Genomic DNA, 16,989 nt, shown 5'->3' on the forward strand with positions numbered 1-16,989 from the left:
CACTTCTATCTTAAAGGTCAGCCTGCCAGTTCGTCTTGTAGATGTATCACTGGTATTTAGGCTGCTAAATAGATGCTTTGGAAAGATTTCATCGCACTTTGAGCTTTTCGTAGGCATTGCTTGAACTCATAGTCACAGTGTTGTCTCAAATGGTGTAAAGCCATGAATATGATGAACCAAAGTGCTCGATAGGCGTTGCTCCCACATCATTCATTTGAGTACTAGAAGTTGCACTCTACTTTGCCTATTACACAGAACATGAGTTAGAACTCAGAAACCATTAGAGAACTAGGAGGGCCAACTCTGCTTTTATCTATGCACTTGCACATTCCACAACACAGAAACTATTGTGTTACCTCTTTTTTAATCTGTCCTGCTTTTCATGGGAAATGGTATAAATAGTATGTGTGATCTGCTAAACAATTGACGGTATCTACCAAGGTGGAAATGGAATAGTGCCATATGTCTGCAAGCTAGGCATGTTTTGAAGTGAGAAAAAGTAGGGAACAAATTAGACACCGCAAGAGTTCCACTATATTTGGTTAAAAGGGAAGTTTTGATGTACCTAAAAAACCATTTGACAACATCATTTAGATTAGGCAGGTCTTTCTAGCCATAGTTCTGCTTCACAAAGTGCTAATCATTATTCGACATTCCTTGGTCAACTATGAGGCATAAATAACGTGTGTAGGTTTAGCTTTCTGCCTACCAATTTGTGCATTAGTAGTTTTAGGCTGATTTATAAGTTGACGCATGGACTAAACCGTCTAAAAGCTTAAATGTGAATAATGTTTATGCCTAGTGAAAGCTGGTTACCCTCCGGTGGGTGTGCATGTGGGGCACAATAAGATGGGACCATACCCTGGAATATCTCTGATGGCAACAGGATATCAATGATGTTCCCCTGATATTGGCTTACACTGATAGTTAAATCAGATGAGTGCAACATATGATTGAGCAGAATTTTGCCTTTTGGTGGCCCTGTCTTCAGGGTTCTCTTTTGCAAAATTCCCAAACTTTTAGGATCCCAATCCCGCGTTATGATATTGTTTAGATAGTCTAATTATCTTCCCTCTAAAAACTAATTGAGCTCTATATATATTTGCTTTCCAATTTGTTGGGTGCATGAAAAATATCACATGGGTGTATTTTTTTTAAAAAAAAATTCTATGATAGACTATCCAGAGAAATATAGGATAGCTAATACCAAGGACCAAATTCTGCATTGGCCTCGAGAGGAGAATGCTATCAGGTTGCCTATGGACTTTTAAGGATAAAGTTGCTTCAGATGTTTTTTCTTTCCAATTTTTTATGACTATCATGTGGCGTTTCAAGGCTTGAGATAGTTCCTGAGATTCTGGATTGTTCAAGTGCCGCTTATAGGAAGCTCAAGTGCTTGGATAAGAGCCAAGAAGGGGAAACGGATTCAGAAACTCTGTTGCCTAGGCGGGCTACCTACGCCACTTCAGATGTGCTACTCACGCTCAGGCACCATTTCAGCTTCAGCCGGTTTATAGAGGGCAGTCCCAATGATAAAAAGCAGGCACATGTTCCATGATACCACGTCAGCAAAAACTAAATATAGAAACTATCACACACACAATAAGAAGTGTCTTCTAGTAATAAATATTAACTTTTTTCTCTCTCCCTTATCTCTTCCTTTCTTCTCCTCCAGCAACCAAATCAGACGGAGGAGCACACGGCGAGCGCTCGTTTCTCTTCGTTCGTTCTCCGCCAACCAAATCAGACGGAGAAGTAGCACACGAAGAGCACCAGTGCATGCGAAGCCAACAAGCAGAGGCGTGGGCGGGCGCACGGGCCATGCGGGGGGCGGCCAGCACGCGAGGCGAGCATGTCGCTGGTGAGTGCACGCGAGCGCAGACCATGTTGGACGGAGGCGCAGGCGGGCGCGCGAGTCGCTGGGGGCAAGCGCACAACACGGCATGGACGAGCGACGTCGGCGGGCGGGTGCGGCGGCGCCGATGGGCGAGCGAGTGCGCAAGATGGCGTGGGCAAGCGGCGCCAGCGAGCGAGCGCAGACGAGCACACGCGACCGTGGAAGCACCAGCGGGCGCGCGAGGCGCCAATGTGCGAACGTGGCGCTGAGTGGGCGAGCGGGCGCACAGGACAGCCGGCGAGGGTGGACGAGCACGGAGAAGGATCCGACGAGCACTTCCGGTTCCATCTCGGCTAGAAATCACTGGTTTCTTTCCAACGGTGAAATCTTCGTTTTCTCTTGCCTCGGTTCAAGATTAGACGTAGTTTCTCCCACAAGGAACGGTTTCTACTATTTTTCTTCTCTTTCCTTATTAATTAGACTGTCCTCTCAGCTTTTTTGCCTATATGACAAGTCATTAAATGAAGATAGAAACCATCATCAATACCCATTGGGACTGTCCTAACTGATGAGTGCGGCGGCAAACATGAAATGGAATGCCGCTGAGTGGGGCAGACATGTTTACCTGAATCTATCTAACAACCGTTTCTAGAGCCACGATGACAACAGCAACTTGGAGCCATTCTTCGTCGTGTTGTCGAACTGCACGAGCTTACAGGTGGTGGAGGCCGCCTCCGTGGGGATGCGTGGGCAGCTGCCAAGTCGGCTAGGCTCGCTACTCCCAATCAACATTTGGTTCCTCAACCTAGAGTCGAACGCCATCGAGGGCCCAATCCTGGAGTCTGTTGGGGACAGACATAGTCAACATGACATCGATGAATCTGTCGAGCAACTTGCTGAACGGGACGATCCCGACGTCCCTGTGCCGGCTGAAGAACCTAGAGCGGCTTGCACTGTCCAACAACTCCCTAATCGGCGAAATTCCAGCGTGATTCTGTGTGATTATGCCTCACGTTCCACTGTTTAGAAGTTCATGGCTGTTTGATTCTGCCTCACAACCACACTGATAATGCACTGTGGAGCGACGAACGCTGGCCGATAAATTTGTTCTAGATCTTTAGCAGTGTACTATACTGAATCAACTACTTAGCCGATATCATGAGCTTTGGTAAATACAACACGCATCGTGAATATGTTAGATATAGATTGAAAGACATGTTAGCTCCATGATTTTATCGTTATGCTACGGTCTGTGGGACTCAAACTGAACATGTCTCCCACCCCACGGGTACTAATTAATTATAAGTTAGGGTCATCGAGTCTATCAATGTGCTGCAGTCTGCATGATTCTACCCCATGCCCCACTTAGACGGTAGCAGATGTCGGTGTGTCCAATGGTGACACATTGGTGTGTCCGACGTACTCTTCTCTTTTATTGTATATGTTGTGTGCCTGGTCGAACGCTGATGTGAGCGCCTAACGCTTACCTGTCGAGCGTCTGATGCAATATTAAGGCCTCTGTTCACTTCTGATTCAAACACTTGGTGAATGGCTTCGACTTCAATCAATCTTAGGGCCATTTTGTAGCTACCTAGTGTTAAGTTTGACAAGTGTGCACCACACCTAAACTATTAGACTTACCTAGGTCAAGCTACCTGTTTGCACCTCCTTAATAGTACGGACAAAGGTAAAATAAAGTTCTAACAACTAATCCGACATGCCACTCAACTCCTTCAACGTTCGGAACTAGCGGTACTTAACCTTGTCGTCCAACCTTGAAAACCGAAATGATTTCTCATCGATAGGGGGCATGAAAACCATATAGCCCATTGATTGACATTACCATGACCTAACACTCTAATGCCTCTACAAAATATACATTAGTCATAGTAATTAACTGTTGTCATCAATCATCGAAACCCTATCTAGGAGCCTAGATGCTTTCACTCCACACGAGAGAGAGGGTCTCCTTGTTCCCTGCACATTGATACGACAATGTTTCATACTAAAAATAGAGGTCACCGCCTCAAAGGCCACCATGCTTTCACTGGAAGGTGAAAAAGACCTCAAGCACTATGGATCGCCAAGATACAAGGACAGTATGGTCCAATCACTCAAAAACTCTCAAGCTCTAATGCTTAAACATCATGGGTGGATAGAGTGTAAGACAACTGCTCTAACTTGTAACGGCCTTGGAACACTTGAACATCCTCAAGAAAGTGAGACAACGACCTTACATATATAGGCTCATCCCCCCCCTCCTCAAAGAGCCATTGTTAAAAGGAAAAAGTCTCCTTAACCATTCTTCCTCTCCTAACTAGTGGTTGTTTACTTCACCCTCTTACGGTCTCACCTATCAAACCAGATACTATACTATACCTCTTAAAGTATTGAAAACGGTCTAAATAACCCTCTAAGGAAGTTTTGGAAGTAGCTTCTTTGCGTGACATATTACATATGGATGCTAATATAAGTCACCAAGTAGTAGAAAAAAGACTACATAGCCCCTAAGAAGATATCAAATACATTTATGGCGTGTTTGGATTGGATCCCGAGCTGGCTCTAGAACCATCTAGTATCTGAACCTAGCAATTCGTTTGGATTCAAGCATAAAGCCGTGCAGCACCAGGTGATCCTTTCTGCAGTTCATTTCTCAGACTTGGCTCATCTGCCAGAAAAGCAAGAGGCCACCTCGTCCGGAACCATGTTGACCGGAACAATCTAATCCAGCGCGCAAACCAAACAACTTGTTGTTAGTAGCTTGAGTTTTGGTACACAGAGTCAGACTAATAGTAATGCGCTCACTCTGTTTCTAGTTATAAGCTGTTTTAGTTTTTCTATAGGTACATTGCTTTTGTCATGTATCTGAACATAATATATATGGGTGTATAGCAAGATCTATGCGTACCTAAAAATGCGAAAACAATATCTATACCTATCTATAAAGAGAGAAAATTTCAGTCTGCCAATATCTTTCTTCCGTTGCCCGGAAACCTCCGTCCGTGCCCTGTCCGGCTTTAGTTGCCAGGAAACCTCCCTCCGTTTAACGCTGGTAAGAGAGAAAAGGAAAATAGAATGTTTTCTAGGATGTCCAATGCAAAATCTCCTATTACTGTGAAGGATCGCTATTCTCTGTCCCCCGAAAGAATGGCTAGCCTCTGCCGTCCGCTTGTAGAAAAGAATTTTTTTTTCAAGATTCCCAATACAAAATCTCCTATATCCTATTAGTTTAATTCGACTGAAAATTAATAAATATTTAATAATTCATAGAAAAATCTAAAAATTACAAAACAAATTTTGTTCAGCTCCACATATGTAGATCCATGTAGTAAACAAAAAATAGATGCAAAATGTCTGTCCTATTAATTTGTTTTTCTTTTATTCTTTAATTCAGTTCAAAATTGGTAAATGCGTAAAAATTCATAGAAAAATCTAAAAATTACAAAACAAATTTTGTTCAGCTCCACATATGTAGATCCATATAGTAAACAAAAAAATATCATAAATTTTAGTATATTTTTTTGTTGGAGATGCTTGCCTATACTTTTTAGTGTAAAATTGAAATTGTAGTTATCTTGCTCCAATTATTATAAAAATTTTATGGTAGCCTATTTAATGTGATGCTTGATTTGTGGTAAAAGTTTTAGCACCATTCCTGCATATCTCACTGATTTACTAATTTACTTAAATTTATGCTTGCTAAATAGTTTACAATCAATTTAAGTATGTAAAAATATAAAAAAGATGTTTCCACTACCTTTGCACGATGTGTTGTTACGTCATATGAACACTTCATAAGCCTATGTGTTCATAATATACATACATTTAACTGATATATCATATTTTATAGGAATCATAATCTAAATAATAAAACTAAAGCTAGCAACAAACTTCTCATGTTTTAATATAATACTAAAGTATATTAAGAGATAATACTAGAGTAAGATAAGATTTGCCTAATTTCTATTTTTATTATTAAATAAATATGTCTCCGAGCTATATATTATTATAAATATTAACTATCTAATACCATAAATGTCATGGTTATCAATAAAATAAATTATGGAATTTAAATTTTATAAAAATGATAAATATAAATAGACATGTAACATTATGTCATCACTTTCTATGGCTATTTGATATTTTTCTCCCGTTGCAACGCACGGGCATATTTGCTAGTAATTTAAAACGGAGAGAGTAATTAACTAATCTACCTATACTAGAAATTATGTTTTACTAAGTCAAAACGAATAGTTTAGAATGGAGGGTAGCAGATACGCATCAAATTTGTGTGGTTTGGGCCTATTTGGAAAACTAGAAGCCCAATCCTACGCCAACACAGCCATACAGGGAAAACGTCAAAGCCCATCAACTTGCTTCGTCGACCCAAATCAGAATGGAGAATGCGCGAACTCCCCACTTTCCCTGCCGTCACTTGCGTCACTCCTGCCGCCTTTGCTTCGTCTCCGACCCACCTGCGCCTCTCACCCTGCATCGCCAATTCGCGTTGTAGCGTGCCGAGAAATTGGAGTCCCAAATTCAGCAGCACCAACGCGGTGGCAAGCGAGATGGCAGCCGCAAGCGCAGCGGGCGCCATGCCTGAGGCACACGTCCACGTCTGCCATGCCACCGTGATCGGCCGGTCATTGCTAGCGCTAGCCTCACACACCACGATCCACCGCGGCGTGTTTCAACTTTCTACGTCTCCCGTCTCCGTCGCGCCATTCTCTGCTGCGGAGGGAAGCTAGCCAAGCCCGCCACCTGCTCGTGCAAATGCGCAGGACGGCCTGCCATAACGGCAGCGGCCCCTCATCGTACACCACGTAACTCTAGGACGACGAACCACAGTGTCTAGTCTAGCGGGGACCAGAGGGTTGGCAATAGGGGAGCCGAATTCGAGCACTAATTAACTGCACTCAGAGTTTGAGCTAGGCAATTCGACAAGAACAAGGGACACGCTGACACGCAGCTTCATGCTGAGATGAGGGGCGTGCAGGAGCAGCAAAATTTTCTCATGTGCAGGTATGCTGCCAACAAGACCATCCCTTTGACCTCTCCGTAATCTTTTTTTTTCGTGGATCCATGGATCTTTTCTTATTCTTTTACGACCTTCTATGACCACGTTGTATTCCCTACGACCTTAGCAGAAGAAAGAAAAGGCGATCTTCTCTCTCTGAAGTGGATGGCACAGAATTGGCACACATTTACGCGTCGACGGCTATGGCCTATGGGTCACTTCCATCGTAAAGGTCAGAGCTATCAACTGCCAGATCATCTTGTGGATGTATCACTAATTAGGCATTTAACTAGTAGATACTTTGAAGAGATAGCATCGCACTCGGGCCTTGAGCTTTCCGTAGGCATCGCTCGAACTCATCGTCATAGGGTACTCTCGAATGGTGCAAGCGGTATGAATCAGATCAACTACTACTAAGTGCTGAATAGGCTTTTGCTCTCACACAATTTTAGAGTTAGAAACTATACTCTATGTTGCCTATCTACAGAACACGTGTCAGAAACCATTGGAGAACTAGGAATGCTGAGTCTGCTTTATCTGTCAGAAATCATTTCTTTTAATGAATACACACAACTACACAAGATTGTGCCTATTTCTATTAATAAAGAAGAACACATACCTTAACTTAGAAAATTGTGTGTGAACTATTAGTATCTTTATTTTGTCCTGCTGCTGTTCATGGGGATGTGGTGGAACTCTGAATAGAAATAGTGCCTGTGATCTGCTTAACAACCGGCGGATCTGCCAAGGTGGAATAGTGCCAGAAATCTGCTAACTAAGCATGTTTAAGTGAGAAACAACAGAGGACAAACTGGACACCACAAAAATCCCACTAGATTTTGGTAAAAAGGGAAGGCATGATGTACCTATACTATAAACCATTTAACAATGTATCGTTTAGATGTATAGGCTGATCTTTCTAGCCACAGTTCTTTTTGCGCAAAGTGTTAATCATTCTTTGACATTTCTTGGTCACCTAGGCATAAATAACGTGCCATAGGTTGAGCTTTGTGGCCCACCAATTCGTGCATAGCAATTTAAGTAGGCTGATATTTATTAGCTGAGGCGTGGACCAAACCATCTAAAAGCTTATACGTGAATCATGTTTGTCTAGTGAATGCTGGGTTACCCTCTGGTGGGTGTGCATGTTGGGCACAATAAGATGGGAGCATGGGACCATACCCTGGAATATCTCTGATGGAAACAGGGATATCGATGATCTTCCCCTGATATTGGCTGATCATTAAGTCAGATGACTGCAGCATATCCATGACTGAGCAGAACTTTGCCTACATTCTCTGGTAGCCTCGTTTTTCCCGGTCTCAATTGCAAAATTCCCAAACTTCGACCATTCTAACCTTGTGTAAGATATTTTTCAGATAGTTTGACTATCTACCCTCTAAAAACTATCTAAGCTGTATTTTTATTGGGAAAAAAAATTCCAAATTACTCCCATATTTGGTTCAATTTACTCCCTCCAACTATTTCCATTGGTTTAGTTTACCCCTTGACAAGATTTGTTATTTTTGTTTCTCCATATGTATAAGTTGAGTTTTAATATCAACTTTTGTGAGGTAATAGAGGATATCATAAGTTATGTTACCAAAATATATCTTTATTTTTCACCACTATTTTGATAGCTTAGGAAATTTGATAATAAATTAACAGTAGAGATACAATATTGTACAAAACATAATGATGAAAAATCATATTGTATTTTTCTAACACAAAATATGATATCCTCTGTCACCTCACGAAATTTGAAACTAAAACATTTTGCACATAGAGAAATAAAAAAATAAAAATCTCTTTAAGGTGTAAATTGGACCAACTGAAATAGTTGGAGGCAGGAAATTAAACGAGTGTTAATTTAGGGGGTTAGCCAAACTTGGGGAGAGTAGTTTGAACTTTATTTTTGGCCTTCCAACTTGTTGGTTGCATGCAAATATCACATGTGGTGTTACTTCTTTCAGAAATGACATGATAGACTAGCCAGTGAAAAGTCGGATAGCTAATAGCCTAACACCAAGGACCAAATCCAGCATTCCTCTATTTTTGGTCCCTATCTCTGGAAGGGAATGCTGACTGGTGGCCTTTGAACTTATGTCTTTTGAGGATGCAGGATGTTAGGCAAAGTCACCTAGGCTAGCCACTAGTTAACAGTCAAGTTTGAATGTTGAGAAATCTTCAAGAGGAACAACAGGAGGGAGGTGTTGCTCGCTCATTCCTTCTGAAGTTCTCTGTGTTGCTATGTTTCTGAACCTATGGGCTATGGTCACTTCTAAGGTATAGTTTGGATGTTTTGTTCAGCTGAGTCCAGCGAGACATGTACACAGTATCAATACAGTCTGGATTTGATTACGGGAGGTTAAGGGAGTACATCAGAATAGATAGTCTGTGTTTGTCAGTAGTTTAAGAGGATCAGCTTATTAGTTTGGGTTACCCCAAGAAAATATGTAGTCCTCTCCTTTCAACCTTAAAAAAAATACCATGCAAATAGGCATGAAAAGTTTCTCGACACATTGGTGTACATAATGTGATATCATGTAGAATCCTACTAAATCTTCAACTCAAACTCAAAATATACAAGAGAAACCGAAAATACAAATTTGAATGCTCGTTATTATCCTTTCATGATTCCCTGAAAAAGTTATATTTTTTCCTCCTGTCAAAGTCACTGTTTGAATTGGAATTGGAATCTGTTTGGATGCTTGATGCTAGCATACTGCACATCTATGATTTTTCTTCCAACTTTTCATGACTTATTTATTTGGTGCTTCAAAACTTGGGATAGTATTTGGAATGCAGGATGATCCTAATAGCGTCTAAGAAGAAGCTGAAATGCTTGGATAAGGGGGGAAACATATTCTGTTGCCTAGGCCACTTCAGGCGGTGCATGCTCTGAACCTACACCTACTGGCGCTCCGGCTGAGTGCGGCAGCAGACCTGACCTGAAACGAAGTGCACAGCCCTGTTGCCATCCTCCCCGCAATCTCCTGCGCTGTGCTCGCCGGAGCCCACCACCGCTGCGGCGGCCAGACCCGTCACTTTCGCCACCGTCGCTGTCTCCCGGCGCGGCCGCGCACACATGCTCCCCGCCCTCCCCGCGACTGGCTCGCGCGCGCCCCAACCCACTCATCATGCACAAACCGGGTTGAAAAGCCGTGCGTCGTGCGCCGCGCAATCATGGCATCCCGGACGACGTCTGCGGCCTCCATTAGGCCGCCGTTCCAACCCACGGAAGGCAGACCTGCAGCAGCTTCAATGCTTGGCTCTCTCCACTCGCCAGCAGGTGCAGCTCACTTTGGTCGTTTCATAACAAGCTCGACTGATCTCGACTCGATCGAGCTAGCTAGCGGCCGATGACAGAACACATGCCACTGCTATGTAGTAGTAGCAGCTTAGGTGCAATCTAGCTAGCTAATAGGTCTGATCATCGCCATCATCCCCCAGTGTTTTACTAGTGCCATCCGACGAGAAGAGGATGAGGGTCCGCATGGCCATTCTCCTCCTGCTAATCCTCGTCGTCCTCTCCCTCGCCGCGTCGACGTCGGCGGCGGCCAGGAAGGCCGGCGACATGCGGGGGCGGCAGCGACAGATCCTGCTGCAGGAGAAGGCGACTCTGCTAGCCCTGAAGCAGGGGCTCACGCTGCCGTCGCCGGCAGCGGCGGCCTTGGCGGACTGGAATGAGTCCAACGGCAACGTCTGCAGCTTCACCGGTGTCAGGTGCGACTGGCGGCGGGAGCACGTTGTTGGGCTCTCTCTCGCCGACATGGGCATCGGTGGCGCTATTCCACCGGTCATCGGCGAGCTCTCGCACCTCCGGCTCCTCGACGTGTCCAACAACAACATCTCTGGCCAGGTACCGACGTCCGTCGGCAACCTCACGCGACTGGAGAGCCTCTTCTTGAACAACAACGGTATCTCCGGCAGCATCCCTTCAATCTTCAGCGACCTCTTACCACTCCGGACGAGGCTCCGGCAACTCGACTTCTCCTACAATCACATCTCCGGTGACCTTCCGCTGGACCTCGGCAGATTTGGGCAGCTCCAAAGCCTTAACGTCTCCGGCAACAACATCTCCGGCACCGTCCCACCGTCCATCGGCAACCTGACTCTCCTTGAGTACCTGTACATGCATGACAACATCATCTCTGGAGAAATCCCTCTGGCCATCTGCAACCTAACAAGCCTCATTGATCTCGAAGTGTCCGTCAACCATCTGACGGGGAAGATTCCAGCCGAGCTCTCCAACCTCGCACGGCTCCGGACACTCGGCGTCACCTACAACCGTATCACCGGTGCCATTCCGCCGGCCCTCGGCAGCCTTGGGCAGCTCCAAATCCTCAACATCTCCGGCAACAACATCTATGGCACCATCCCTCCGTCCATCGGCAACCTGACTCAACTTGAGTACATTCACATGGATAACAACTTCATCTCAGGAGAGATCCCTCTGGCTATCTGCAACATAACAAGCCTTTGGGATCTTGAAATGTCCGTCAACCAGCTGACGGGGCAGATTCCAGCCGAGCTCTCCAAGCTCAGGAACATTGGAGCCATTGACCTCGGCAGTAACCAACTCCATGGAGGAATACCACCTTCCCTTTCCGAGCTGACGGACATGTTCTACCTCGGACTCCGGCAAAACAACCTGTCCGGGAACATCCCACCAGCTATCTTCCTCAACTGCACAGGGTTGGGCCTCATCGACGTCGGCAATAATAGTCTTTCTGGCGAGATCCCCCGTGCCATCTCGAGCACCCAAGGCTGCTCGTTTGTCGTCATCAACCTCTACTCCAACAAGCTCGAAGGTACACTTCCACGGTGGATCGCCAACTGCACTGATCTGATGACGCTAGATGTGGAGTGCAACTTGCTGGACGACGAGCTGCCTACGAGTATCATCTCGAGCAAGAAGAAATTGTTGTACCTGCATTTGTCTAACAACAGTTTCCGGAGCCACGACGACAACAGCAACTTGGAGCCATTCTTCGTCGCGCTGTCGAACTGCACGAGCTTGCAGGAGGTGGAGGCCTCCGCCGTGGGGATGGGTGGGCAGCTCCCAAGTCAGCTGGGATCGCTGCTCCCGATCAACATTTGGCACCTCAACCTGGAGCTGAACGCCATCGAGGGCCCGATCCCGGAGTCTGTTGGGGATGTCATCAACATGACATGGATGAACCTGTCGAGCAACTTGCTGAACGGGACGATCCCGACGTCCCTCTGCCGGCTGAAGAACCTGGAGCGGCTCGCGCTGTCCAACAACTCCCTGACAGGCGAAATTCCAGCGTGCATTGGCAGCGCCACGAGCCTCGGCGAGCTGGATCTGTCGGGCAACATGCTGTCAGGGGCCATCCCCAGCAGCATCGGGAGCCTTGCCGAGCTCCGGTATCTCTTCCTGCAGGGAAACAAGCTGTCTGGGGCCATACCTCCGAGCCTCGGCCGGTATGCCACTCTGTTGGTCATCGACCTCTCTAACAACAGCTTGACCGGGGTGATACCAGACGAGTTCCCCGGCATCGCCAAGACGACGCTATGGACACTGAACCTGTCGCGCAATCAGCTTGGGGGCAAGCTGCCGACTGGCCTCAGCAACATGCAGCAAGTGCAAAAGATCGACCTGTCCAGGAACAACTTCAACGGTGAGATCTTCAGCCTCGGGGACTGCATTGCCCTGACGGTGCTCGACCTGTCACACAACTCGCTTGCCGGCGACCTCCCGTCGACACTCGACAAGCTGAAGAGCCTCGAGAGCCTCGACGTCTCGAACAACCACCTGAGCGGTGAGATCCCCATGAGCCTGACCGATTGCCAGATGCTGAAATATCTCAACCTGTCATACAACGACTTCTGGGGCGTCGTCCCCAGCACCGGCCCTTTCGTGAATTTCGGCTGTCTCTCCTACCTCGGCAACCGTCGCCTCTCTGGTCCGGTGCTGAGGCGTTGCAGAGGGCGCCACCGCTCGTGGTACCAGTCCCGGAAGTTCTTGGTCATCATGTGTGTCTGCTCAGCGGCTCTGGCGTTCGCGCTGACGATCCTCTGCGCCGTCAGCGTCCGTAAGATCCGTGAGCGGGTCACGGCAATGCGGGAGGACATGTTCAGGGGCCGCCGTGGCGGCGGCTCGTCGCCGGTGATGAAGTACAAGTTCCCACGGATCACGTACAGGGAGCTGGTCGAGGCCACCGAGGACTTCAGCGAGGACCGGCTCGTCGGGACGGGCAGCTACGGCCGGGTGTACCGCGGCACGCTGCGCGACGGCACCATGGTCGCCGTGAAGGTGCTGCAGCTCCAGACGGGGAACTCGACCAAGAGCTTCAACCGCGAGTGCCAGGTCCTGAAGCGCATCCGGCACCGGAACCTCATGCGCATCGTCACGGCGTGCAGCCTGCCGGACTTCAAGGCGCTGGTGCTGCCGTTCATGGCGAACGGCAGCCTCGAGCGGTGCCTCTACGCGGGGCCGCCGGCGGAGCTCAGCCTTGTGCAGCGGGTCAACATCTGCAGCGACATCGCCGAGGGGATGGCGTACCTGCACCACCACTCGCCGGTCAAGGTCATCCACTGCGACCTCAAGCCGAGCAACGTCCTCATCAACGACGACATGACCGCGCTCGTCTCCGACTTCGGCATCTCCCGGCTCGTCATGAGCATCGGCGGGGTGGCCAACACCGCCGCCGACGTCGGCGCCTCCACCGCCAACATGCTGTGCGGCTCCATCGGCTACATTCCCCCAGGTACGTGGCACCCAATGGCACGATATATATCTTCTCCTAATCAGTCCACTGCTCCGGCTGATCGTTCCTGAATCCTGGGTGGTTCTCGATGGATTCAACTGAAGAGTACGGCTACGGATCGAACCCGACGACAAAGGGCGACGTGTACAGCTTCGGCGTGCTGGTGCTGGAAATGGTGACGAGGAGGAAGCCGACCGACGACATGTTCGACGCCGGACTGAGCCTGCACAAGTGGGTTAAGACCCACTACCATGGCCGCGCCGACGCAGTGGTCGACCAGGCACTGGTGCGCATGGTCCGGGACCAGACGCCTGAGGTGAGGAGGATGTCGGACGTGGCCATCGGCGAGCTGCTGGAGCTCGGCATCCTCTGCACCCAGGAGCAGGCGTCCGCGCGGCCGACAATGATGGACGCAGCCGACGACCTGGACCGGCTCAAGCGGTATCTCGGCGGCGACACCACGGCCACCTTCGCGTCATCGCTGGGATTCTCCTCCACCACGCTTGAGGTTGAAGACATCGATTGACCAGTAGGAGCAGCTATATACTAATTAAGGATTTGTACGTGATGCATATACGTGCATAGCTAGCATTCCTCCAGGACCAGGAGGTAATTAAGGTATGGTTTTATTTTTAAACGGATGCAAAACCATAGGATTAATTCTTTGAAGGTGTCTTCTGATTGATGTAATGTAAGCCTTGGTCATTGATCTATCTACGTGACTACATATGGTTTCTGTTCCACAAGGATCGGAGTTACTAAATTGCTTGCTAGCCTGTTTTTCTTTCTGAACTCTGCATGTCTAATATTTTGTTCAGTGTTGTGTATATCATAGCACCTGAATAATTTGAAGCTCCTCAAGCAAGATGGTCCACACAAATAGCCCTTTTTTGTAACGTTTGTTTCTTTTCTGCCTTAACATTATTTTTTTTCGAATAGTTTTTGTTTATTTGTTACAAAGCAAGGTGTCCATGCTTTTTTCATCATCTTATTTATGTTGCATTTCTATGTAACACTTTTTCGTGAGTGGAGGAAATTAGATTAAATACAAAAATCGTTTTTTGTTGTAATAACATAGTTATTCTTTAATCATACTTTTGTCTGGGAGTTTGAGTTACACTAACAAAAAATCCTTCGATTTTAGAAAAAGATATATGAGTTAACATATTAGTCTTCTATTACTAATTCAACCGATGCAAACTAACTTATGTTTGTGCAATTCCTTCCAATGTCAAATCAAGGTAGCCTTTAGTTTTCTCTTGGTTGACTTTGTACACCTATGAAATCCAACTTTTCTTTGTAACTGTTCATTTCCTTGGCCCCTCTTGTAAATTGAAATTTTCTAATTTGTCTCCTATTTGTACTAATTATAATTTATATGAATTATTTATATCAAAGCAGCGTTCAGTTTTCTTTTGTATGCAGTTTTCATTTTTGAATTTACCTATTTGTACTGATTGTAATTTGTATGAACTCTTTATATAGTTTTATTTATTCCTAATTCTTCTCCAATTTTTCTGAGTTTTATCTGGATTTGCACTTTACTAATTATGCCTACATCATTACATTGTATAATTTGCAGTTCTTTAGTTTATTATATTATTCTGATTTTACTATTTATGATTGTATAAGGCATAGACTCTTTTGTTTATTCTAATTAAACTGTTACATTAACATAAATTTAACGGTATAGGTTATTATAATTTTTTCAATTAATCTCGTAATTTATAATCACTCTTGATGTAAATGATGGCTTCTTTTAATATTGTTGTTATGAGATAATAGATGATGACGCATGCATCAAGGATTACGACATGCACCTACATACGTGCATAGGCTTTACAAAAGATTAGCATAGGCATCATATAGTGTACCTGCATACAGATTGAGATTTTCAGTCTGAAAGTGTGGCCTATGAGCATATATAAAATAAAACGAGCAAGGCCGGTGCCAAAGTTGGATGGAAAGTTGCCTGCGTACGTGAAATGTGATTCGGATAAACCGAGCGTGCGTTGGAGCACATTGTGAGCATAGAGGCTGGTTCCAAGTAGCAATGCCTAAACTGGACCAGACTAGCAAATTAAATATAATATTTTCTAGTGGTGGTGATGGATGATTGGATGTTGAGTATATGCAATGATGCACGGCGTCTGCAGCTGATACAAGAGTCGTCTTGTGCTCTTTAGCCAAATCCGATCCAATGGGGCCAATGGTCCACTTCTGATGTTTCTCATTGGGTGTTTACGACAGTAGTTTGGATGCGGAGAGATGAGAGTAACCATTATGGATAAGGTCAAGCACATTGTGGATATATATCTCCAAAATGTTGAGAAGTTTGAATCTTGTGCATCCATATATATCTTGCAGGTGAGAAACTAATAATTCAATGTGTATACAATATACATACATGATGTGTGGTGTGTGCGCCACCATTCACGCCATATGTATGTGTCATGTGTGTGCATTGAGGTGATGTTTCAACTAAAACCACACTAATTAAGCAAACATGGAGGCGCCATATACAAAAGGAAATTCGAATATGGGTGCAAAAAATACATAGACTAATTGATAACTAAAATGTATTACAATCGGACAAACATGTATGAGTGGTGTTTTAGAATACGAACAAACTAGTGAGAGCAGAGACAGATATTTCGATTAGTTGTGGGCTCTATATCTTAACTCTTTTTTTTAAAAAAAAGTTACTATTATGTGATACTCACCGGATTGAGATTATCTGACAAATCTACCAGTCATTCAGTGGTGGTTTTCTCTCATAATAAATCAGCGAATATTACTTTCAGCCATTAGCTTTTCAGCTAAGCGAAACATGCTTGGCCAAAGTAGCCACTTGTTGCTGGCACCAAGGTCTCAAAACCACTAGAAAAGAATCATCTAGGGAACTCCGTCAAACAATACAATATGTTGATTCCCACCATGGCCAGAGCCCAGAGCAAAGGGTTAAGATATCACCTTCTTCTCAAAACAACTTCAAATATAGAAAAATTATTCTTCTCTAAATAGCTAAGGTCACAAAGATCATGGAATTCAATGTACCCTATTGTGTGTAAAGATGGCAACAGTTCAGCTTGTTCATTTTCATTTACAATATGAAAAATATACTTGAATTCAACACTCATCGATTCAGATTTTTTTGCTTTGTTCACGAGTTGTGGTATGGATATAAGTGATGCATTATCACACTAACTCTTCTTTGTCACAAGGAACATTAATCATATCAAAGTGTAATAAAGGAAAATCAGTAACTGGTTTCACGATTGATTGCTCTAATAGCAAGATTAGTGGACAAATGTAGTTCAACTAAAGCATGCTCACCTTGATTTATGTTACAACCATCTGACTTACCTTTGAGGACTTCTTTGGATGACATAGTTTTCAAA

At 45.3% G+C, this 16,989-nt stretch overlaps 1 protein-coding gene across 1 annotated transcript; it reads left to right on the forward strand.

Annotated features, from left to right (window-relative positions):
* On the forward strand, nt 9,983–14,549 carry LOC8055990 (putative leucine-rich repeat receptor-like serine/threonine-protein kinase At2g24130). The gene is made up of 2 exons (XM_002460186.2): nt 9,983–13,588; nt 13,693–14,549. Exons 1-2 carry the CDS (start codon nt 10,339–10,341, stop codon nt 14,112–14,114), a joined length of 3,672 nt encoding a protein of 1,223 aa, XP_002460231.1. The 5' UTR covers nt 9,983–10,338; the 3' UTR covers nt 14,115–14,549.

This window comes from Sorghum bicolor, chromosome 2, assembly GCF_000003195.3.
Source record: "Sorghum bicolor cultivar BTx623 chromosome 2, Sorghum_bicolor_NCBIv3, whole genome shotgun sequence".
In the NCBI taxonomy this organism is placed as follows: Eukaryota; Viridiplantae; Streptophyta; class Magnoliopsida; order Poales; family Poaceae; genus Sorghum; species Sorghum bicolor.

Coding starts and splice junctions, on each gene's coding strand:
- LOC8055990 (XM_002460186.2), top strand. CDS start 10,339: ATGAGGGTCCGCATGGCCATTCTCCTCCTGCTAATCCTCGTCGTCCTC. Junction 13,589..13,692: donor CATCGGCTACATTCCCCCAG/GTACGTGGCACC, acceptor ATTCAACTGAAG/AGTACGGCTACGGATCGAAC.